General features: G+C 36.2%; 1 protein-coding gene across 1 annotated transcript in view; it reads left to right on the plus strand.

Moving 5' to 3' along the window:
* Positions 1-20,303, plus strand: part of TLL1 (tolloid like 1) — a 141,158-nt gene that overhangs the window by 114,657 nt on the left and 6,198 nt on the right. Inside the window, exons 15-19 of the mRNA XM_069786523.1 lie at positions 1,655-1,815; positions 4,755-4,935; positions 11,601-11,726; positions 13,121-13,248; positions 17,613-17,826. Of these exons, the coding sequence (XP_069642624.1) occupies positions 1,655-1,815; positions 4,755-4,935; positions 11,601-11,726; positions 13,121-13,248; positions 17,613-17,826 (810 nt within the window). The remainder of the gene's footprint in view (positions 1-1,654; positions 1,816-4,754; positions 4,936-11,600; positions 11,727-13,120; positions 13,249-17,612; positions 17,827-20,303) is intronic.

Raw genomic sequence — 20,303 nt, forward strand, 5'->3', positions numbered from 1 at the left:
TCTGGTAAAAGGAGCAGTCACTCAAAGTAGTGCAGTGCAGCGTGGAGCAAAAACCCTGGGCTATCCCTAAAAGTATATATGCATTTGTTCCACGTGATGTAGCACTCACTGTATGTAGATACTGCTTGGGACTGCTGAATTAAAATCTCTGTGTAGTCACAGTGAGCATTACATCCTAGTTATAGTTTGGGAATTTGAGGGGTGATCTAGCTGTATTAATTCACACATGATGCCAGAGCAGAAGCTTCTAACTCAGAAACTCTGCCGAATGCTTCACTGCAGTGTTGACATGCACAGAAAATTGCTTTATAGTCATCCAATTCAAATCTCCCCTTGCTGGCAGCATATTAGAAAGCTTTAAGTTGGGTTTTTTTTCCCCAGTATTTCCACATTTCCTACCATTGCCTCAAGGAACAATGGAGTGACATTGAAAAGCAGAAATTGAAAACTAGCAGTAGTTGTCCTGAGCCAGACTAGATCATCTGGGGGTACAGCTTGTGTCATCTGAGTGCAGTGTCTAAACCTGTGCCTGTTGGGTTTTTTTCCCACACTGGGGTGTGACCCAGGGTGTTAGTCCCCCCACCCCAGTCAGATCCTTTACGTGTATACCAAGAAGTCTTCAGCATGGAAAGCCTGGTGCCAGGAGGAAGACTGGTATGTGTCTGAGTTGGCCAAATGAGCCCTGACACAGAAACTGGAGAGTTCTCCCAGGTGTGTTAGATGAAGGAGATGTAGTGTGTGAGACCATCAGCTAGACAGGAATAGCCATTTTTTAAAGCATTCAGTGTTAGCACAGAACAGTTGGAAGAAGGTGGAGCTTTCCCCCACCAGCTCTTTAGAAACAGATTTGTGGATGATTTCCAGTGCTGTCACAGTGCTGTAATGGTATCAGTGCTGCAGAGTGTGATCGAGAACCACTGCAAATCCCATTGCTTTCCTTTTTAAAAATAAATAAATAAATAAATAAATTTCCACAGGTGGAAAAGATTAATGTGTTTATCCTTTGCTATCTGAACTGCATCCACAAACATAGTAGAGTATTGTTCTGTTGTATGGAGGTGACTATTCAGCATATATTTGGAAATAATAGGGTTTTTCTCTGTTACTTGAACATCCATACTTCAGCAAAAGTAATTGTGACTGAAGAGTACGTGACTGCTATTCCAAAGAAGTGACCCTATCTAGTAGGTTGTGGGAGGCATATACAGCTATATGAGCTGAGACAGGTAGGGCTGATTCTGGATCAATAATTAAGGAGAGAAGCTGGGGGAATGCGAGGCGCATCTTAAGTAGTCCGTCTGTCAGAAGAGAGGTGGTCAAGGTCCTGGGGAGGGTGGTGAGGTCAGAGGACTTGCATGGGAAAGGCTGCGAGAGAATAACCAGAGTCTCTGGAGGGAAGGGAAAAGAATGAATATGATAACGCCTTGTGTAGTCCTGAAACTTATCTCTGTCCGCAAACCTGCAAGCTGTTCAAGATAGGGGCTGTCTCTTTCTCTTTGTTTGCACCAAGCATGATAAAACAAGATTCTGATTAGTCTGTCTGGGCATTACAGCAGTATAAGTAATGAAAGGACTGAATCTTCTCAGCGTGCTTCTGTTTATAGTAAAACACAGTTTCAGTCAAGAAACGATGCTCTCCCTTTTAATTTTACAGCTGCTTGCGGAGGACTCCTGACAAAGCTAAATGGGACTATAACCACACCAGGGTGGCCCAAAGAGTATCCTCCAAACAAAAACTGTGTGTGGCAGGTGGTTGCCCCAACGCAATACCGAATCTCAATGAAGTTTGAGTTTTTTGAGTTAGAAGGGAATGAAGTAAGTAACCGTGAACAGAACTGCACAGTCTGTTACACACTAAACAGTTTCATGAGCGTTCAAAAACAGATATTGTCTTATAAAAGGCTTGCTGACCTTTCATGCGCTGACAATAACCATAGATATTCTTGTTTTCATTTTGGGACCGTTTCTGGATTCTTTCAAAACAAACATGGAGAGAATAGCTCTCTTTTACATATCATCTAAATGTATATGTATTACAAGAAATTTAAAAGAAATGTTCTCTGTTGAGTCTCAGCTGACTTTTTTTTATCAACAAAGTAAAACAGAGCAAATGGCTGAGGCACATTGGAAAGAATTCAAGAGAAGAAAATCTGGAGAAACCAAATCATCTTTACAGGCAATGACTACAAAGAATACACATAAGCTGGGGTTAGTGACGGAGTGAGGAAGCATTTAAATCATTTACAAGTATCTCATGGGGGGAATATTTTAAAAGGAGCAGTACCAGAAATAAGGCACAATAGAACAGCAGCAGTGTTTGAGCTGGGCAGCCCTTGGAGGAATGGGGGATCTTGTCCCCAGGTTGGGGAGGGGGGCAGGGCAGAGCAGAGCTCTCCATGTGGTAAGGGCTGCTCCCTATAGCTTTAAACAAAGTGGTGGGGCTTGCAGTGTTTTTTGGGTGCAAATCAGTAAAATATAGGTTTCAACATCAACTTCTCAGCCTCTGTTCTGCTTCCTGGGCACTTCTCTGACATATCATTGAGTTGCCATGCTCTAGACATAATGTGCTGTAGCCATCAAGTTTATCTGGATATTCTTCACGCGGCGTTAAGAACCCAAATCCCAGGACATTATTTCTGACTAAATGAATTTGTAGCAACATATTTGATATGAGGATGGGGCATGTTTTGAGTATGAGATCTGAAGTGGCAAAGGCTGGAGTTTAATTTATAACTAAGAAACAAGTCAGACATGGTTTCTCTAAAATATCTTAAAATTATTTGCAGAGGAAGCAATGTGAGATTTTTATTTATTTTTTTTAAATAATTTGGGGTGGGTTCTAAGGTCCATGAAATTCCAGCTTTTAATGATTTATATGTTACACTCATGTCCTGTTATCCTTATTACAAGAACTGCAAAAAAGTGTAATAAAAATTTACAAATCCCAAAGATTTAAATTTAATTACCACTTGAACAAATCATAAAACATTCTTCCTGCACTTTCTTGTACTTAAGCCAGATTTCGAAGGAAGACATCTGGGGTGTAATGAAGTTAAAACAGTTTTCTAAGGTCATACAAGACACATAACTTAAGCAGATATGATAAATACATACATAAAGTTTTTCAACATTTAGAACTTTGGCTTGATCCTCTCCTGTGCTACTAAATCTCAGCTTTATACTATTAAATAGTAGTTCTAAGAATGGTACCTGTGAAAATCAGAAGAAACATAATATCTGGAACATTCTAATATATTGTCTGAGTGCAGACATAAAATGTATACATTTAGCAAATGTTCTAAATTTTTTTGTTGTTGTTATAGGAGCTCCATTTAGGACCAAGTTTAATATGTCTTTTCAAATATTACAATTTTAATATTTTACAATTACATTTTAAAATTTTAATTTTACATTTAACTTGTAACATTTTTTTAAAATATAGTCTAGTATGAAGAAAGATAGACCTATCTGAAATTAAATTTCATTTCTAATCTAAAGCTATGAAACCATCAAAACTCACCAATATATTGCTGAAATTGCTGGGACTTATTAATGTTGTGAGCTATATTTGAATAGGAATTTATCTTGCAATCAATATAAATCAGCATGTGGCAGTAACTCAAGTTTTATGAATCTTTGTGTTCTTTATATTGTATAAAAGTAGTTTCAACTGAATTAGTCACTTAGAACTCTGCAACATATGAAAATTGTTCCAGTAACAATGAAGATTTGATCTACATCTAGTATGTATTATATTAAAAACAACTGGAAATGTTGACAATCATTTAATATTTCATAGGGAGAGGGAGCAACAAGGCCAAAACATCCTTTTCTGTAGTTCCACTGCAGCTCCCCTGACATTTCTTTTTTGACTAGAAATTATGATTTATCAAATACAACTTGGATTTAATGGACAATCTAAGCTCTGTATGAATCCTTCTGGCCACTGTTTTCTCTTAAGCTATTAATTGCAGACAACTGGGACATTTTTGATTAAATGATTGATAGTTGAGCCTAAGAAGCTTAGAAGTTTTTGGGTGGAAAGCTTTAGGTTGACCAAGGGATTATGCATTGAAAGTATTATCATGAGTAGTAGGCCTTGCATAAGGCTTTTTTATCACATTATTTTACTTTATTTTTAACCATTTAATGAAAATGAATGCATCAGCCTTCCAAATTATAGCTATGCTACTGTTAAAGAAAGCTGTATGGTTTAAATAGTGCAGATTTATATATTTGTAAATAAATGAATATGTCTTAAATACATTATGGTAAAAACTTATCTTGTAAGTTTCTAAGTGAAAATCAATAATTTTTAAAAATCTATGAAATGCAAGCAGTAGAAGGTTTGTAGGTTCTGGGTATGTGGTTTATAGCACAAAGGTACAATTTTTGGGGGTGAATATTTCTAGAGTTTAGTCTAATGTCACTGGAATTTTTACTTTTTAGATTAAATAGAAATGCTACTAAGCATCTTGAAATTTAGATACTGAACGCAGATTAGTATCTATCAAAATATAGTTTTGAATGTAATGCATAGTATAGCTATGCCTCAATGACCTTAAAATATTCTTACACAAAATCAGTGAAAGTTTGCAAGCATTTACAAATGTTTTCAGAGTCAGAGAAAAGTGAAAAAAGAAATCATTAATCTATTATTAAGCAGCATATACCAATCAGCGTTCTTGTATTTGTAAACAACTTCATGCTTTTCTTTTGGCTGGCCAAAAAAAAAATTTTCTTTCTTTTCTCAGGTTTGCAAATATGATTATGTGGAGATTCGTAGTGGCCTTTCTTCTGATTCTAAACTACATGGTAAATTCTGCGGTACAGAAGTGCCTGAAGTTATCACCTCTCAGTACAACAACATGCGAATTGAGTTCAGATCTGACAACACTGTGTCAAAAAAAGGCTTCAAGGCACACTTCTTCTCAGGTATAGAAAATTACTCTTGGGTACCTGTGAGTGCCTCTGAGCATACGCTGACTAGGTGGAGTGAATACTGTATTTTTGGTATGAAAGTGAGTGGCCTTTTCTGTTATAGTTTTCCTGGTAGTTTTGAATTTGTTTTATTTATACAAACATAAACCACTCTCCTGTCTTAAAATACTGTTCTGAATTCTGATGTCTGCAGAAAATATATGGAATGCATATACATATATATTAAATAACGGCAGAGGCATATAAACTTAGGGATATTGAGAAAAAAGCAAATTTACTAAGTGTTCCTAAATTTCAATTAGATTTCTTTTATCCCAAGTTTTGCTGCTGTTTTTTCAAATGCCAGTTGTACTGTGATATGAATTACGTACTGTGTACACTTGTATTTTTTTCACTCAGGTTTCTTAATATATTGCATTAGTTATGATATTACCACTTTGTGCTACAACATTTGTTTAACATTATGGGTACTTTCTTGCCAAATTTTGCACTTCTTAATGTTTTGCAGAAGAACAGAGTTTAAGAACTTGCTTTTGTAAAAATATTAGTTAGTTATGAGTGTAATTGCACTGAGGCAGATCAGAGCAATGGAAGTTTATATCATCTGGGAACATGTGTTGTTGAATAAAGATAGACATGAGTGAAGCTGAAGATGTGAGGAAATATTTGCACAAGAGTGGTCTCTGCAATTAACCATTGAGACTAGACTATAATAATCTGGCTGTGGCAGGATACCACCTGGTGTTAGTAGTGGAATTTTGCTTAGTGTTTTTCTTGTGTGTTTACACACACACATATGCATAGGTATTTTGTCTTATGTAAAACAAAACAACAAAACAGGCCCTTCCACCCACCTCTCCAAGCTGGAAGTCATCCAGAAGCATTTGGAATTTGAATTCTGCCCCAAGTTTTTTGACAGCAGTTAAAAATCTGAGTCTGGAGAGTCCTGATTATGTTTAGCATGTAGCAAAATGTATTACCAGACACTGTTATTAGCATTCATTTGCTAAAATATTTTATCAAAGTTGAAATGAAATGGTATTTCATTGGCTAGCTTTAATAACTGATAACTTAACTATGACCAAGTAATAAGAATCGGTATATTGTATAAGTGATGTGGTTTGGAAATTGTCAGGACAAACGGTTTAGACTTTCAATGTTTTCTCATTATGACCGCTTTGATGTTTTTCTTAAGCAATTATGAAAGATGAAAAAAAAGTGTTTCACCTCATACAGGGAAATTAACAAACATTTTACATCCTCCAAAACATATTATTTTTTCTAGTAATCACATTTCTGTGGTCATAGTCTTTCACATTCATCTTTACATATAGTAACATGTTTTACTTTTAAATTTATATTTTACATTAGCAAGAAGCTTTCAAAGTTTACTCAGTATTTGTAGTAAATACCTATATGCACATAACAGAGCTTCCTCCAAGAAACACTTACACAACTAGTCATTTCATGTTGGTCTAGTAGTCTAGTGCCAGCAGGAATTGTCACATATTTTGACTTTTTTTCAAGAGTAAGTATTGACATGTTCCACTTCTAAGAATGCTCTGCAAATTAAGTTTGTTACATATTTTCAGGATCTATAAAGCTATGTCAGGTAAGATTGGCAATGATAGTTCTGCAATTTGTAAGCTCTGGAAGTCAGAAGTTCTGTTTTATGGACGTGCTGAACATTTATACGTTTATAGTCAGTTAAATTTTGTTTTTCTTTAAAGTGATAGTCAATTTTCACAGATTTATTTATTTATTTATTTAAATGATTGTTTAAATAAGCTGTTAATGTTCTGAGTGGGGTCTAGGAAGAAATCAGGCCAATGCTGTATGTTGGGGAAAGACTGGGCTATAATTCATGGAGTTATGGAGGCTGTATCAGCAGGAGGTTGTAATCATTTGGAATCATTTTTTCACTTGTGTTTTTCACTTCTGAATGAAATGTGTCCCCTCCCAGGTAAAAACAGCTTTTTTCCTGGTAATTTTAAAAAGATAAGTTTTAAATTACTCCATTGATCACCAGAATAAGTTCATTAGCCAGGGATAAATCTGAGCTAATGTGGTTTTTTTAATGAATAGAAATGCATTATGTGTCCTGGATATAGAATATATCTAATCCCCTTCAAAGAAAGATAGTTTGCAAATAATCTTTAACTGTGTAAGTATATAAATTTAGTGAATGCTTCATAACACATTTCTGCCATAATCTCTTCTCTCATTTCATACAAGTTTGGATAATTTGTATTTTATTGTTATTCTTTCTGAATTCTCTTTCAGCTGTTACCATTTCTAGCAGATTCTATTCTTCTATGTTATCTGGCTTTCCCCTTTTGACAGTATTTCCTGATCAAAACAGAAACTTTGTAATGCTTGAGACAAATCAAACTTATGAACTTAAAGTATCTAAAAAGAGGTTGTCATCCCTGAATATATTTCATCAGACAAAACTCTTATGGCTGTCAGAAAACACTGTTACTGTCTTACCCCTGAATTCTTTAATATGGACATAATATGCTATTGGTCTGTCAATGAAGAACAAACTTGAAACTTCAAGTATTTTGACTTCTGGGAGTTGATAGCTGATCACTGATCACTGTTCAGCTGATGTGGTTTTTTGTTTGGGGTTTTTTTTTTGCCTATTTATATACTTGTGTTCAGAATACAATACTTTCAGAATGATATCTGTGGAGAAATACTTAATGCTAGCATCTAAGATACTTAGGTACTTGCTGGAAGGCATTTAACACTTTTATTAATTAAATCACAATAGAATGTGTAAGCATTTAGTTATAAAGACATATATCATGAAAAAAAATCAGTAATGAGTAAAACACTGCATCTTGCAGTCTATTCACCAGTAAAGGGCATATGCAATGCTCAGCAAGAGAGACAGGTGGGTAAGTCAGATTAGTTTGAAGATGAGGAACTGTAATGTGTTCCTCAAGCACAGCCAAAGAACTTTTTTTTTTTTTTTTTGCAAGTCTTTTGGTGGTGAATTCTGCAGCCACAGCTACAGTTGAGAAAGCATGGCCCAACTCCAGCTCAGATGACAGAAAGCAGTTTTTGGGTGGTTGGAACCCACTGTGATAAACTGTGAAAGCAAACAGTGACATAGGGCAACAGATGACCTGCGTTAGGAAGGTATTTATGTTGATATAAGACAACATGTAATTACATTTTTGGCTGTAAAATGGTGTTAACAGCCAGACAGGTGCTACTGGAAAGTGAGAAAAACTTTTTTTTCAACATTCTGTAAAATTTACATTTGATGGGACAGTTCTGAAGAAAGCTCGGTTGGGAGCCGATGCAGGGATCTAACTAATCTCTAGAGACACTTGTGTATATTTATAATCAAGTTTATAAAGAGAAGAAACTAGGGAGTCATGATATATATATTTTTTTTTTAAACTTTTATTAAAACTTTTTGGAATTGGATATTTGGCTTCTAAACTAAAAGCTTCCAGTAATTAGGGTTTTATTCTTTCTCCCTTTCTCTTTCTTCTGTCCTCCTCTCTCTCTTCTGCTTTTGTTACAAGACAGTGACCTATTGCAGTCTGCTGGGCCCATAAGACTGGAGGAGTGTAAAATAACTTCATGAATTTACTCTAGCCAGGAAAAAAGATAACAATAATATATGTTAACAAAAAATAATTCCGTGATTTTTCTGAGAAGATAGCCTAAAAGTCCTTGTGTAGTGGTATGATTAATACCCAGTGATACTATGTCACTAAACTGCTTCCAGTTATCATAGGTTTTAGAGTTACTTCAGTGTTTTAAATAAACATGATTCTTTGCATGACCGTTCAAAACATACATGGTGTTTGATGTAATATAGAAATGAGGTTTGTGGGGACATTTTTTCTTGGGTGATGATTCATTGAGCAGTTAAAAAGAGAAAGCTAGAATGTTTCTAGCCTTTTTGTTTTGGAGCACAAACTCATCTCTGGTGCCATCCTGGTACATTTTTTTCCACAGACAAGAAAGCTGCCTGCAAAGAGAAAATTTTTGTTTTTGCATCTTGCAAGGACTTGATACAGGTCCCTTCAGGCCGAGTACGTATTATTCACAGACTGGTGGCCTCTGAGGGTCTCAGAGGTACGACCATTTGTCCTCTGAATGATTCAATCTAACATTTTGTTGCGAATGGATCTTTCCCTGTTCTGAGTACTGAAATGAGAAAAGAAAGAAAGTATCCATTCAAAACTGGGAGACTCATTTCCATCTGTCAGCATAACAAATGGCTTTGTTTTTATATGGCAAAACATTTGTTCCTATAACTAATACAGACTAATTTTTTTTCATGAATTTTGAAACTGGGCAATCAATTTGACAGAAAGTCTGTTCTGAATTATGAAGTGTGAGGAAGGCTCGTTCAACAGTTGCATCCTTGATTAACCATGTACAAGTAATTACTGTAGTTCAAATGTGTTCCAAAGCTTCTCCTTTCTACCTTCTGTCCATTGTTATATCTCTGAGGAGGTCCAACACAGGACTGTTTGCTTATGCACTTGTCTCTAAAGAGATTATTTTACAGAATATAAGCTTATTTAATGTTAAAATACTTTTCAGTATTTTCACACAGTTTGGTAGAAGATGAAAATGGACAGGGCTTTTATTTAGAATTTGTATACCTACTCAGTACTCAAAAGCCTAACTTGAATGCATTTTGAGCTTGCCTTCCATTTGTTTTGTTATTTTGGTAGAAAACTACAAACTAATGCTTAGGAGGGGAAATATTGAAGAGTTTTGTTCATGTTACATCTAATTTCTGATTTGCTTGTTACTATTCTTCACTTGCAACATGGAATTAATTTATGATAGTGCTTGCTTTTGCAAAGATGAAAGATTATAATTTTTGTTTGAAATTAAATAGATCTACTACCTCAGTTTGGGACTTGCATTGCAGGGTGCATGAACAGTGTATTGTGAAGCTTTTATGCTTCTTTCATCATCAAAATGACAACTAGTATAAGCCTTTGGATCTATGATTCTGGGAGCTACCTATGTTTTTGACTGTTTCTTAATCTACAAATCTGTTGACATGTGCAGAAAGCTTCCAAAAACTTTCAGTGCAAAGAGATTTGAGATTTACGGGACAAAATGCAGTGGATACTTGGGTTTGACTTGCAGAATTTATCTATAAATGTACATTATTATCATGTATTATAAGTAGAAGCTGATTTTTATAGAAAGACCTGCAAGTCAATAGGTCAAGTGTTGCATACATTTTGGCAGATAAAGCTGATGTGTATGCAATTATAATGCAAACTTCCTTTGTTGTGTTACTGAATATGAGCATCAGTAAAGGCAGGGAAAAAACGGATGAGTAAGACAACAACAGGAGACTGAAATTATCCGTAGTGGCTTGTAATCTATAGAAATTCTTACTGTGCCTACTAAGGTCTGAAACATCACATGTTACCTTGTTTGGAGGTAATGCTCCCTGCTGCTTTCCAAGGTACATGTGGCTGAAGGGGGTGAATGCTCTGCATTCCAGCCCTGCAACAAATGGACCTCTAGGATGACCACAGTTTTGTTGCTCTTTTTCCTCTTCTCTTTTGCATGTTGTAATGACACATTTTGTAAGATATAGTTTCTTAATATGTGTGTGTGTTTATATATATTTATTTATATAGGCATATATTTTTATATCTCTGGATTTATATATATGTGTCTACACATATATATATAGGTGTATATATATGTATGTCTTTGTATATGTATATGTCAGGAGCAGTCTGCCTTTTAAATGGACCAGCCTCACCTAAAATGACAACAGCTGAATGACATAGAAGGGTGGCAGCTGAGGCTTCTTGCTAGAATGACAGCCTGTTAATCTAGTTTGGCTTTTGTCCATGCAATGACTTTGTAGCTGTTTAATGCAGGTCATATTTCCTCCCCTACTCTCTGCGTTACTCCTAACACACTAAAAGCTCTTTTGAAGGATTATATGTTAATAAACAGAACTGCATGCTATATTGTAGATCTCCTTGAAGTAACTAATGCCAATTTCTTTTGTGTTTTTCAATGAAATGTTTTTCTTTTTGTGATGTTCTGTAATGTCCAGATTCATTAAAAGTAAAGCACACTGTCACTCTGCTGGGGAAAAAAAATTAACTTACTAAAAAAGTTTATGTTAAATCCTTCTTTTCTCACATGTTTAACCTGCAGAGCTTGGAACCTTGTTTGGCCTACATGTTCCTTTCAACATAGCACCATTAAATTGTGGAATTTGCATAAAGCTGGAATACTTTGTGTTGTCCATAAATTATACTCCTGTTGTTTACTGAAATAAAGCTTTGGATGAGATATTTGTGAAAATTTTACCAGCTAGACCACTTGAAAGAGTAAATGCTGGCAACTGTCTTATGTCCTTTGATTTTGTTTGTTTGTTTTAGTAGTGTTCCTCTCCCCTAGGAACTACCTCTCATTTCCTAGAAAGATGAGGCAAACTATTTGTGCCATGGTGCAAGGTTGCAGGCTGAGCAATGAGTGGCTAGAACTAAGGTACAACAAAACTGCCGTACTGAGAAGAGTGACTGTGCCTTAGTTTATCTTCTTCTGGACTCAAACACTGTGCTAAACCTTTTTCTTTTTTGGTAACGAGAAATACTGCTAGTTGTGCTTACCTGGCCTTGTTATGTATTTCTTAGACAAGGATGAGTGTTCAAAGGACAACGGTGGCTGCCAGCACGAGTGCATCAACACAGTAGGAAGCTACATTTGCCAGTGCCGAAATGGATTTGTGCTACACGAAAACAAACATGACTGCAAGGAGGGTAAGTAGTGAGGTATTTGAATAGTTGATTATACAACTGTCTTGCAGAAAGCTCTCTGCAGCTCTCCTTCTAAAGAAAAGAAAGGAAAGAAAAAGATCTCGGTAATGGGGGCTTAGACATTTGGGCTTAAACACTCCCGCCACCCCCCCTTTCCTATCCTCTCCATCCCCAGCATGTGTGTGGCTGAGTTTGAGGTCCACAGGAATGCAGTTTGGAAAACTTGGGATCATTGGCAGGGAGTGCTACTTTTAATAGTTCTGTGAAGTGTAGAACATTTAAAGCTGTGATAGAGTATTTATCTAACGCTGTATTAAACACAGGGATAGAGTTTCTGGAGAGAAGCCTGGTAAAGTTGTCATTTGCTCCTATCAGTAGCTGTTTCCTCGCAGTCAGGTTGAAACTGTATCTGCCCTTTCTGGGTCTATTTTAGAGGACATATTCAGACAATCTAAATTCCAGTCAAGTCTTTCTTATTTGCTGTCTCAAGGTGTGGCTACCTTCAAGAAAACAGTAGGCTTTGGGGCTTAAGTAGAATTTAGATTATCTGCAAATGAACCTCAAGCGTGCAGTATCATATGAGCTACTGTAATTTCTGAAGGCTGTATTCTAGCATGGATTTAATTTGTGACTAAGGATGTGCCCTTTGTGAATCACTTACATTTTCACTGGTGTTGGAATGATACTTGCCTGCTCTAAAAGATTCTTGTTGAATAATTCTCTGATATTTATAAAGCAATTTGAGATTGTTAAAAAACTAAATATAAAAATGAAACTAGTTTCTTTCTTGCCTTCTTTAATTTTTAGTTCTTTGTATTTATTCAGAGATGCATTTCTGGTGATTCAGTTATGACGTGAATGACTAAGCTGTTCTTGGTACATACTCACAGTTTAGTCTTAGCTGTTCTCTAGTTGTATATATGTCCCTAGAAACTGTGGTTTAGAAACCAAAATGATTGCTTTGTGGCTGCAGTATGAAAATTAGCAAGAAGAGACAAAAATAAATTGTTCAAGAAATATAATTTGAAGTTGGAGTAGCAACACTTCTCATATGGATTTTCATACTTACTTGTATGTAGAATGGGGAGAATAGCAAACTATTTGATTAAATTTTAATACTTATGTATATTCCTTCATAATGTTTTTTCAAAAAAAAGGCCATCCATTGTAAACAACACTGTATGTTTCACAGTAATCAATAAACAAGCATGCTGGGTTAATTGCCATGAATTGTGTGCCAAAGGGGAAGAACACGATCGTGCACACTGAAGAGCATGCTTAGACGTCCCGCTAAAGATCCTTTTCATTCAGCGGGTCCCCTGACAAAAAAGAGTACTTTTCTGGCTACCTCTGAATGCAGACCCCCAGACTAACTGATGCTATCACTGTTGGCACAGCTGAGTGTGAACAGAAGATCCACAGTCCCAACGGCATCATCACAAGTCCCAACTGGCCTGACAAGTATCCCAGCAGAAAGGAGTGCACATGGGAAATCAGTGCCACCCCTGGGCAGAGGGTCAAATTGGTGAGTTTCTGCCTACCCTTCCTTTTTCTCTTTTCGTCCACCACACCTGCTTCTCAAATGACTACTCAATGATACGAAACTGTTACTAAACTTTACTATCCGTTTGCAGCCCAGAGGTAAACTGTTTTAAAAATCTGCTGACTCCTGTCCAGTCCTGGCTAACTGGGGCTACTCAGTATCATAGAACTGTGAATTTAAGTTTGTGGTGATTGTAAATACTCTGGACAGCAAAGGGCAGGAGGAATGCTTTCCTTCTGTCAGACTTTACTATATCATTGTTGCAATTAATAAAATTTGCAAAAAGTTTTGACAAATATGGCAGAGGCCATTTATGTAAAATCCAACATACAGAATAAGCAAAATTAGAAATTATGAGCAGTCCTCTCCACACACCTTTTTCATTCCTGTTCTGTAGTTTTCGAGGAGGAAAAGAAGATACAGAAAACAGACTTCTCATTTAAAAGTGGCTCCAAATTTTAACATAAGTAGAAGCTGGCTGAAGACAGTGCTGGTGGCTGAAGACAGGCTAGCAGAGCTTAGGGAGCTTTGCAGACCTACTGAGGTTACGTAGCCTCTGTACAAAGCCAAAGGCACAGACCTGCCCAGTGGGCTTTTCAGCTTTGAGCTCAGCCCCAGTGTTCCTTCAGCCAGAGTACTCAGGACAGCCACAACAAAAGCTGGCCATACATATTTTAAAATCTGATAAATTGATTTAACAAATGTTTTGGAGCAAATAAACTTGAGAGATGTTTCTGCTTCAGAGAGGTAGAAGAAATAACCAATATTGATGCAGGGATGAAAGAGGTATTGTCGTCTCATAACTGCTGGCCTCAGCCAAAACCATAACCCCTGTTACTGGTGCTGATGTGAGATTGTGTATTGATCCCTGTTCACCAGAAGTAAAATGGTTAAACTGTTCTGGGGGTGTGGGGGTGGGTGGAAAGTGAGTGGTGTGCATGCTCTGTCCATTCAAAGGGTGAAAAAACAGGTTTTTGATTCAGGTGGCCTTCCTACTGCCACTTCTGAGCAAGCATTCTTCATCCTGGCTGAATAAACCAAAGCCAGCCAGGCATGGGCATATTACTGTAAAAGCTTCTTCAGTACTTTTAACCTCAGCAGGCAAAATTCCAGCATTCAGATTTCTTTAGTGAAATATCACATCATCTGTTTTAAAAAAAAAGTGGTTTATATTGGCTTTTGCCAATAAAATTGGAAAAAATTAGACAATTTTACTAGATAGACTTTTCAAAAATACCTCCATCATTTAGAGTCTGAAATTCACTTTTCTGTGCAAGTCATTAGGGTCAACCTACTAAATTCTGAGTGTATAATATCCTTAAGGTCTGTCTAGTACAGCAAGATGCCTTATCAATAATATTAATACCATGCTTGCACTACAGGTAAATATTTTTTCTTGGACTTTCACACCATATTTAAGTTTACTCCTCACAGTTTACTTAGTCAAATTGAACAAGGAGAAAATTGATTTCTTCATGGTAATAAAACACATGAATTGAGGCCCTCATTTTTTGAGGGTTGTATGTGCAGAAACTAATCTTTTGTTGTGATTGCTCTCACTCTGATAATCATTGAAAAGTCTTTTCCCGAAAAGCTTCAAGTTAGGCATTTGGTGTAATTAAGAAGCCTATGAAAAAAATGGTATGTACTTCAGAATTTTTAAATGAAATGTGTAGATAAAGATGGCTTTGAAAATGTATGTAGCAGAGAGCGCGATTTTCATAAGCTAATCAGCCGGATGTTTATAAGAGACAGACTTAAGTGTCCCATTCAGGCAGCTATCCATAAGTGCCACCAACGTATCTACTCAGTTGAGTGCTATAGATAGAAAGAGCTGGATGTTCAGAAGCTATATGTAATGTTTCTGAATACCATTCCTGCTAACGAGACAATCAAAATGGGGACTGTACTCATGTTGTAGTAGGTATTCAACAATATTTGTCCCAGGAAGATAGAGTGTGATTTAATTATCCTGCCAACTTTATGAAATTGTCTGTGAACCCTGTTGGCAGCAACTATTCAGTTACGTTCAACTTTAAGGAAAGTTTGTGTCAGTTCTCCTCTTTCAAGCCTGCTCTTAGTTCACTGCTGGGAACTGAATGCTTTTTAAAAAAAAATGGAGATTGTCTATGGGTATTTTGAAATATCAGGCATTTTGAGCTTTTAAACACTTAATATTAAGATCTGCTTTTCCTTTAAAAAACAAATTCCTTTCATTCTCTTTGTAATTGCTAAAATCAATTGCTAGACTCACAACAGATTTAGGACTTTTTTCTGTTCTTCTTTGTGGGACCCAATATACATGTACTGTTCCCCTGCAGGCTTAGGAATCCCAGTGATAAGTCAAATATTAAAAATAACAGGTGTGTCTTACAGTTCATGGTAAGAAGTGCTTCCTAGAGAGTGGGGTTTTTTTGGTACTGATGAGAAGTGAACAAAACTGATACAATTTTCCTCTAAAAGAAAACGAAGTTCTGCAGGCTGTTCTTGGATCACATCTATTGCTCCCATTGATTCCAAGTTGGCTTGACTCAATCCTATATTTAACTAACTCCCTTACAGTTAGTCTGTCAGCTTTCTGCCTTTTTTTTTTTTTTTTTTTTTAATCCGTCAGATTTTATTTGGGTATAAATGACAACACGTACTTGGCATCATAAAAGTAGGATGGCTGACTACAATTTAATAGCAGCAGGAGGGACTGCTGTACAGCTGTTTTCACTGCCTCTGCAGTTTCAATCCCTTCACATAAAACCCCAAACTTTCCTGTAGAATTAAACCTACATCCACTGCATCATGCAACTCTTCACTTTTCATAATACAAAAGTGTTGTTCTGAATATTCTGGTTCTTTGGGCAAAAGACTTTGTGTTAGCTCTTTGTATTTCCTTTAGATCAGCTGTTAATATAAATTACCATCACATTTCACACTGGCTGGATTCCACAAGGGATTCATTGGGTCAGATTTGCTTTGGTGTACCAGACAGAATGCATAATTATGATATTTGCTCAGTATTTGACAGTTCAGTATAATTCCTTTGAATTATTGCTTCTTAATCCTTTAGAGTGGCTTTGGCTTTGTTTTTTTTTTCATGAACGTTTTTTTTTCATGAACGGTCAGCTATATGACTACTCATGGGAACATCTATAGTTAGTGGTTTTATGCTATTTTGTTGAACAAAACAGATTTTGAATTTCACCTTAAATTGCAGGTTATTTCTGAAAATTCAAAGTTGTATATGTATATTACCTTCTCAGTGTTTACATGAGAGAAAATTACCAGATATTAAGCTTTACTCTTTCATATTTGAAAAGCAAGTATTAGTTGTGTGTGTTTTAACATTTTCTGTAGGGTATGGCATACACCTTTCAGAAATGCCTTTGATTGGACACTCTGAGTTTGAGAAATCTAAATTCCAATAGCTTTTAAAAGTGAGTTGGCCAGGGTCTGCTCCAAAGGACTTGAAATTTACAATTTTTAATAGACCTGAATTTGTCCTTACAAGCTGCCATGAGCACCGAGACTGAGAATCCCTAGGAGCTTAGAAACTAAGATAAATGCTTTGAAGTGTAGAAGAAACATCACAGATGTGAAATGAAATAAAATTTGTGAGCCCCAGTTTGTGTTCAAACTATGGCAGCAATTTGAATTTTCTTGGGAGAGCTGAGGACAGCAAAAGAGTCTGCTGAAGTTTTTTTAATAAACAATCAACATAATTTTGTTATTTTTCACAATGATTTCGCTAGCAAAACTGTGGTCTGAGCATGAAGGGTGCAGCCTGAAATAGTGTTGTAATAATAAAAAATAGATCTCTAAATAATAGATTAGAAAATATAACTTTCATGCATAACCATTCATGTGGAAAGGTCATTCTCAAAGGCTTTAGTTGTGTTGTGAGATAAGTTTAAAAAAAAGGGGGGGGGGTGCATTATGTTTCACAGATGTTTCAATCAATCCTCAAGTATCTTAGGAACCAATAATTTCTAGCTTTTTGCTGGTTTGAATGTTCTGTGAAATTTGGAATAATCCTACAAACAGTGCAAATTCAACAGAAAGGCCACTATTCTAGATTTAATGTTCTTTTATGGATATTCATTGGCTATAAAAATTATAATCCCTTTCTGTATGAAGGGTGATGCCCTCTTAAAGTTCACTGTCTTGTTATTCCACTTCTCAAAATCAGTATGTTATTCAAAGTTACAGGCTTGTAGGGGCAGTAACGTTAAATCTGTCATCTTAACTACATCTACTTTGTATTCTGAAACATACTAACAGTACATATGTACCATATAAGTACAGTAAACACAGTACTACATTGAGTCATTTTGCTTTTTTTTTTCCCGCCCCAGACCTTCAATGAGTTTGAGATCGAACAACATCAAGAATGTGCTTATGACCACTTGGAAGTGTTTGACGGTGAAAGTGAAAAATCACCAATTCTGGGACGCTTGTGTGGCAATAAGATACCAGATCCTCTTATTGCTACTGGAAACAAAATGTTTCTCCGCTTCATTTCTGATGCATCAGTTCAAAGAAAAGGCTTCCAAGCAACGCACTCTACAGGTCAGAAAATCAGGATGTGCTTTACCGATAACTTCCCCTTTGTTCTTTAGTGGAAGGTATTCAGTCATTTATTTTATAGGAATGGGGTGAGTTAACAGATAAGACAATGTTACAACTAAATCTAATGAAACCTTAAGAACAGTAGGAAAAGTCTGAGATTGCAGAAAGTATTCTTTAATATTTTACACATTTCTTTCTCCTTCTCCCTCTCTCTCATAGGTAAGCAGTTAAAAGATATTGAAACAAAATCCAATAAAATGAATATATTGGCATAGACAATCTGAGATATTTCTTAGGATTCATGCCATTAGTTTGTAAAAGATTCAATAGCTTTTCATTGTAGTTGTAACAGCAATACTTCATGGGTGCATGTGATGCACCTCCATTACTTTCCTGTTCTAACTTAAACAAAAGTCGGGGGTTTGTGTAAACAGCAATTACTTTCCAGTAGAGCTAAAAAGCAAAGACAAGGCAAAGAAGAATAAGAAAAAACAATACTGAAGACTTTCTTAGGACCTTAAGAATACCATCTCCTTCATATTTACCATTTAATTTTGTTCTTTGGCAGAAATCACTGAAAATAGTGTTTGGCAATTGCATTAATAGATTTCTTGGGACATTTTCCTAGTGTGTACATTATTTCCCCGACGTTGCTTGGCTTACAGTGGCCCCTAGTGCTGAATCGCTGAACTTCCAGTGCCTGCTGTAAGACGAGGCGGTTCTGAGGTTTTTTTGGTTTTCTTCTTCAGCCATAATGTCTGTCTTTACTTTCCAAAGTTCATTCTTATTCATCCATTATTTGGCAATAAATATTAGTACAGAAAATACTTATAAATATCTGTGCTAGTAGATAAGGTTTACTGACCGACAGCAGTTATTAATAGAAGATAGTAGTCAAGGTGATTTAGTCACTGTTAATATCATTTGATATTACCCAGAGTATCCATCAAGTTGACATGTAGTGCTTAGCTAACAAATCCTCATATATCAATGTTAGCATTTTCTCTTTTTTCCCCTTCTGCTTTCTTAAGAATAATTCTAATACTTTATTAATTTAATTTCCCTTTTAGAGAAAGACAGTAAGTAACAGTATATGAACTATTCACTCTTCATGATCTGGGCCTGGAATGTGAAAAGTTTAGCTACCTGTAATTCAATTTGTTTTTCTTGTGGAAAATCCTCTTTTACAAGCATGCCATTGTTTGCCTTCCATGCCACAATAACCCCTTCTCTTAGATGGAAAATTAGATAGAAATGGTAATAATTACTCATTTTTAAATTACCTCAGGGTAAATAATTAAAGGTCAGAACTCTTGTTAGAAACAGGTGTTGTAAAACTACTGTCTCATTCTTCTCACTTTCAATTTGCAGAATTGGAGCAGTCACTATGTGAAAGAACTTCAAATGTATACTCCCTAACTTCTAAAGATTGCCAATTTTGTTACGACGTGCTGGAATTTCCCTCATATCTGCTGAGTTTTATATGCCTTAACTGTAAAAACTTTCTTAGCATGCATAATAGTGCTTTTCTGAGAAAGTCTGAAGTATAAAATCTGCCCAGTTTTTATAATGTTGTAAAAATTATAGCTTGCCTTCTTAAGAAAGGACATTTATTTCTGTCAACTGCTGTTGCACAAAGTTCTCACTAAGTTGAACAGTACATCACCAGGTTGTGCTTTGAGGTAGCGTTTGAATGAGAGACAACTCAGATCTTGCAGCCTTTTCCTGCAGTCTTGAGCCTAACACAGATGCTCCATGGGAATTTTACCTCTGTGCTTTGGATGCACATGTGAGTGAATAGATATCTAACAAGTGTATAAACAGTGGATTGTATTTCATTATTTTATTTTTTCTAGCAAATAATAATTGGCGGTATGCAATGGAAGTAGGCAAGGTTGCACTCAATCCTGCATAGCTGTGCAGACAGACAGGGAGAGCTGAGGAAGCTGCTCCCTTCACTTCTGACCTGTTGGCAGATTTCGCACAGTAGAAGGACTTGTGTAGTATAACAGCAGTGAAAGAGTAACTGGATGCTCTGCTCAAAGGTGTCTGTGCTGCTGTATTCCTGGCATCTTCATGATGTAATGGCCTCATATTGTAGTAGATCCTGATGCTGATTCTGATTTCCCTTCTGTGACACTTTTTGGCTTGAAATGCTATCCAAATTCCAAATTTCCATTGAACATTTCAAAAAAACAGGATAGAACTGTAGCAGCAGAGGCAGTAAAGTTTCAAAAAAAAAAAAAAAAAGGATTGGATAGAAAGGCTTCCCTGGGTAGAGCAAAACTTATAAAATGCTGCTTTTAAAGTGCAACACAGTTTTAGAAAGAGATTATGTTATATTTTCCCCTCTCAGAAAAGGCATAACCCATCCAGAAGGAATTTATAAAAACGCTCCTGACAGAGCATTAAACATCATTGCTCAGGGGGTGATTTGGTTGCCTTAACACAGGCAACTAAATCCCTTCTGTATGGCC

This window comes from Haliaeetus albicilla, chromosome 1 (genome assembly GCF_947461875.1).
Source record: "Haliaeetus albicilla chromosome 1, bHalAlb1.1, whole genome shotgun sequence".
NCBI classification, from domain to species: Eukaryota; Metazoa; Chordata; class Aves; order Accipitriformes; family Accipitridae; genus Haliaeetus; species Haliaeetus albicilla.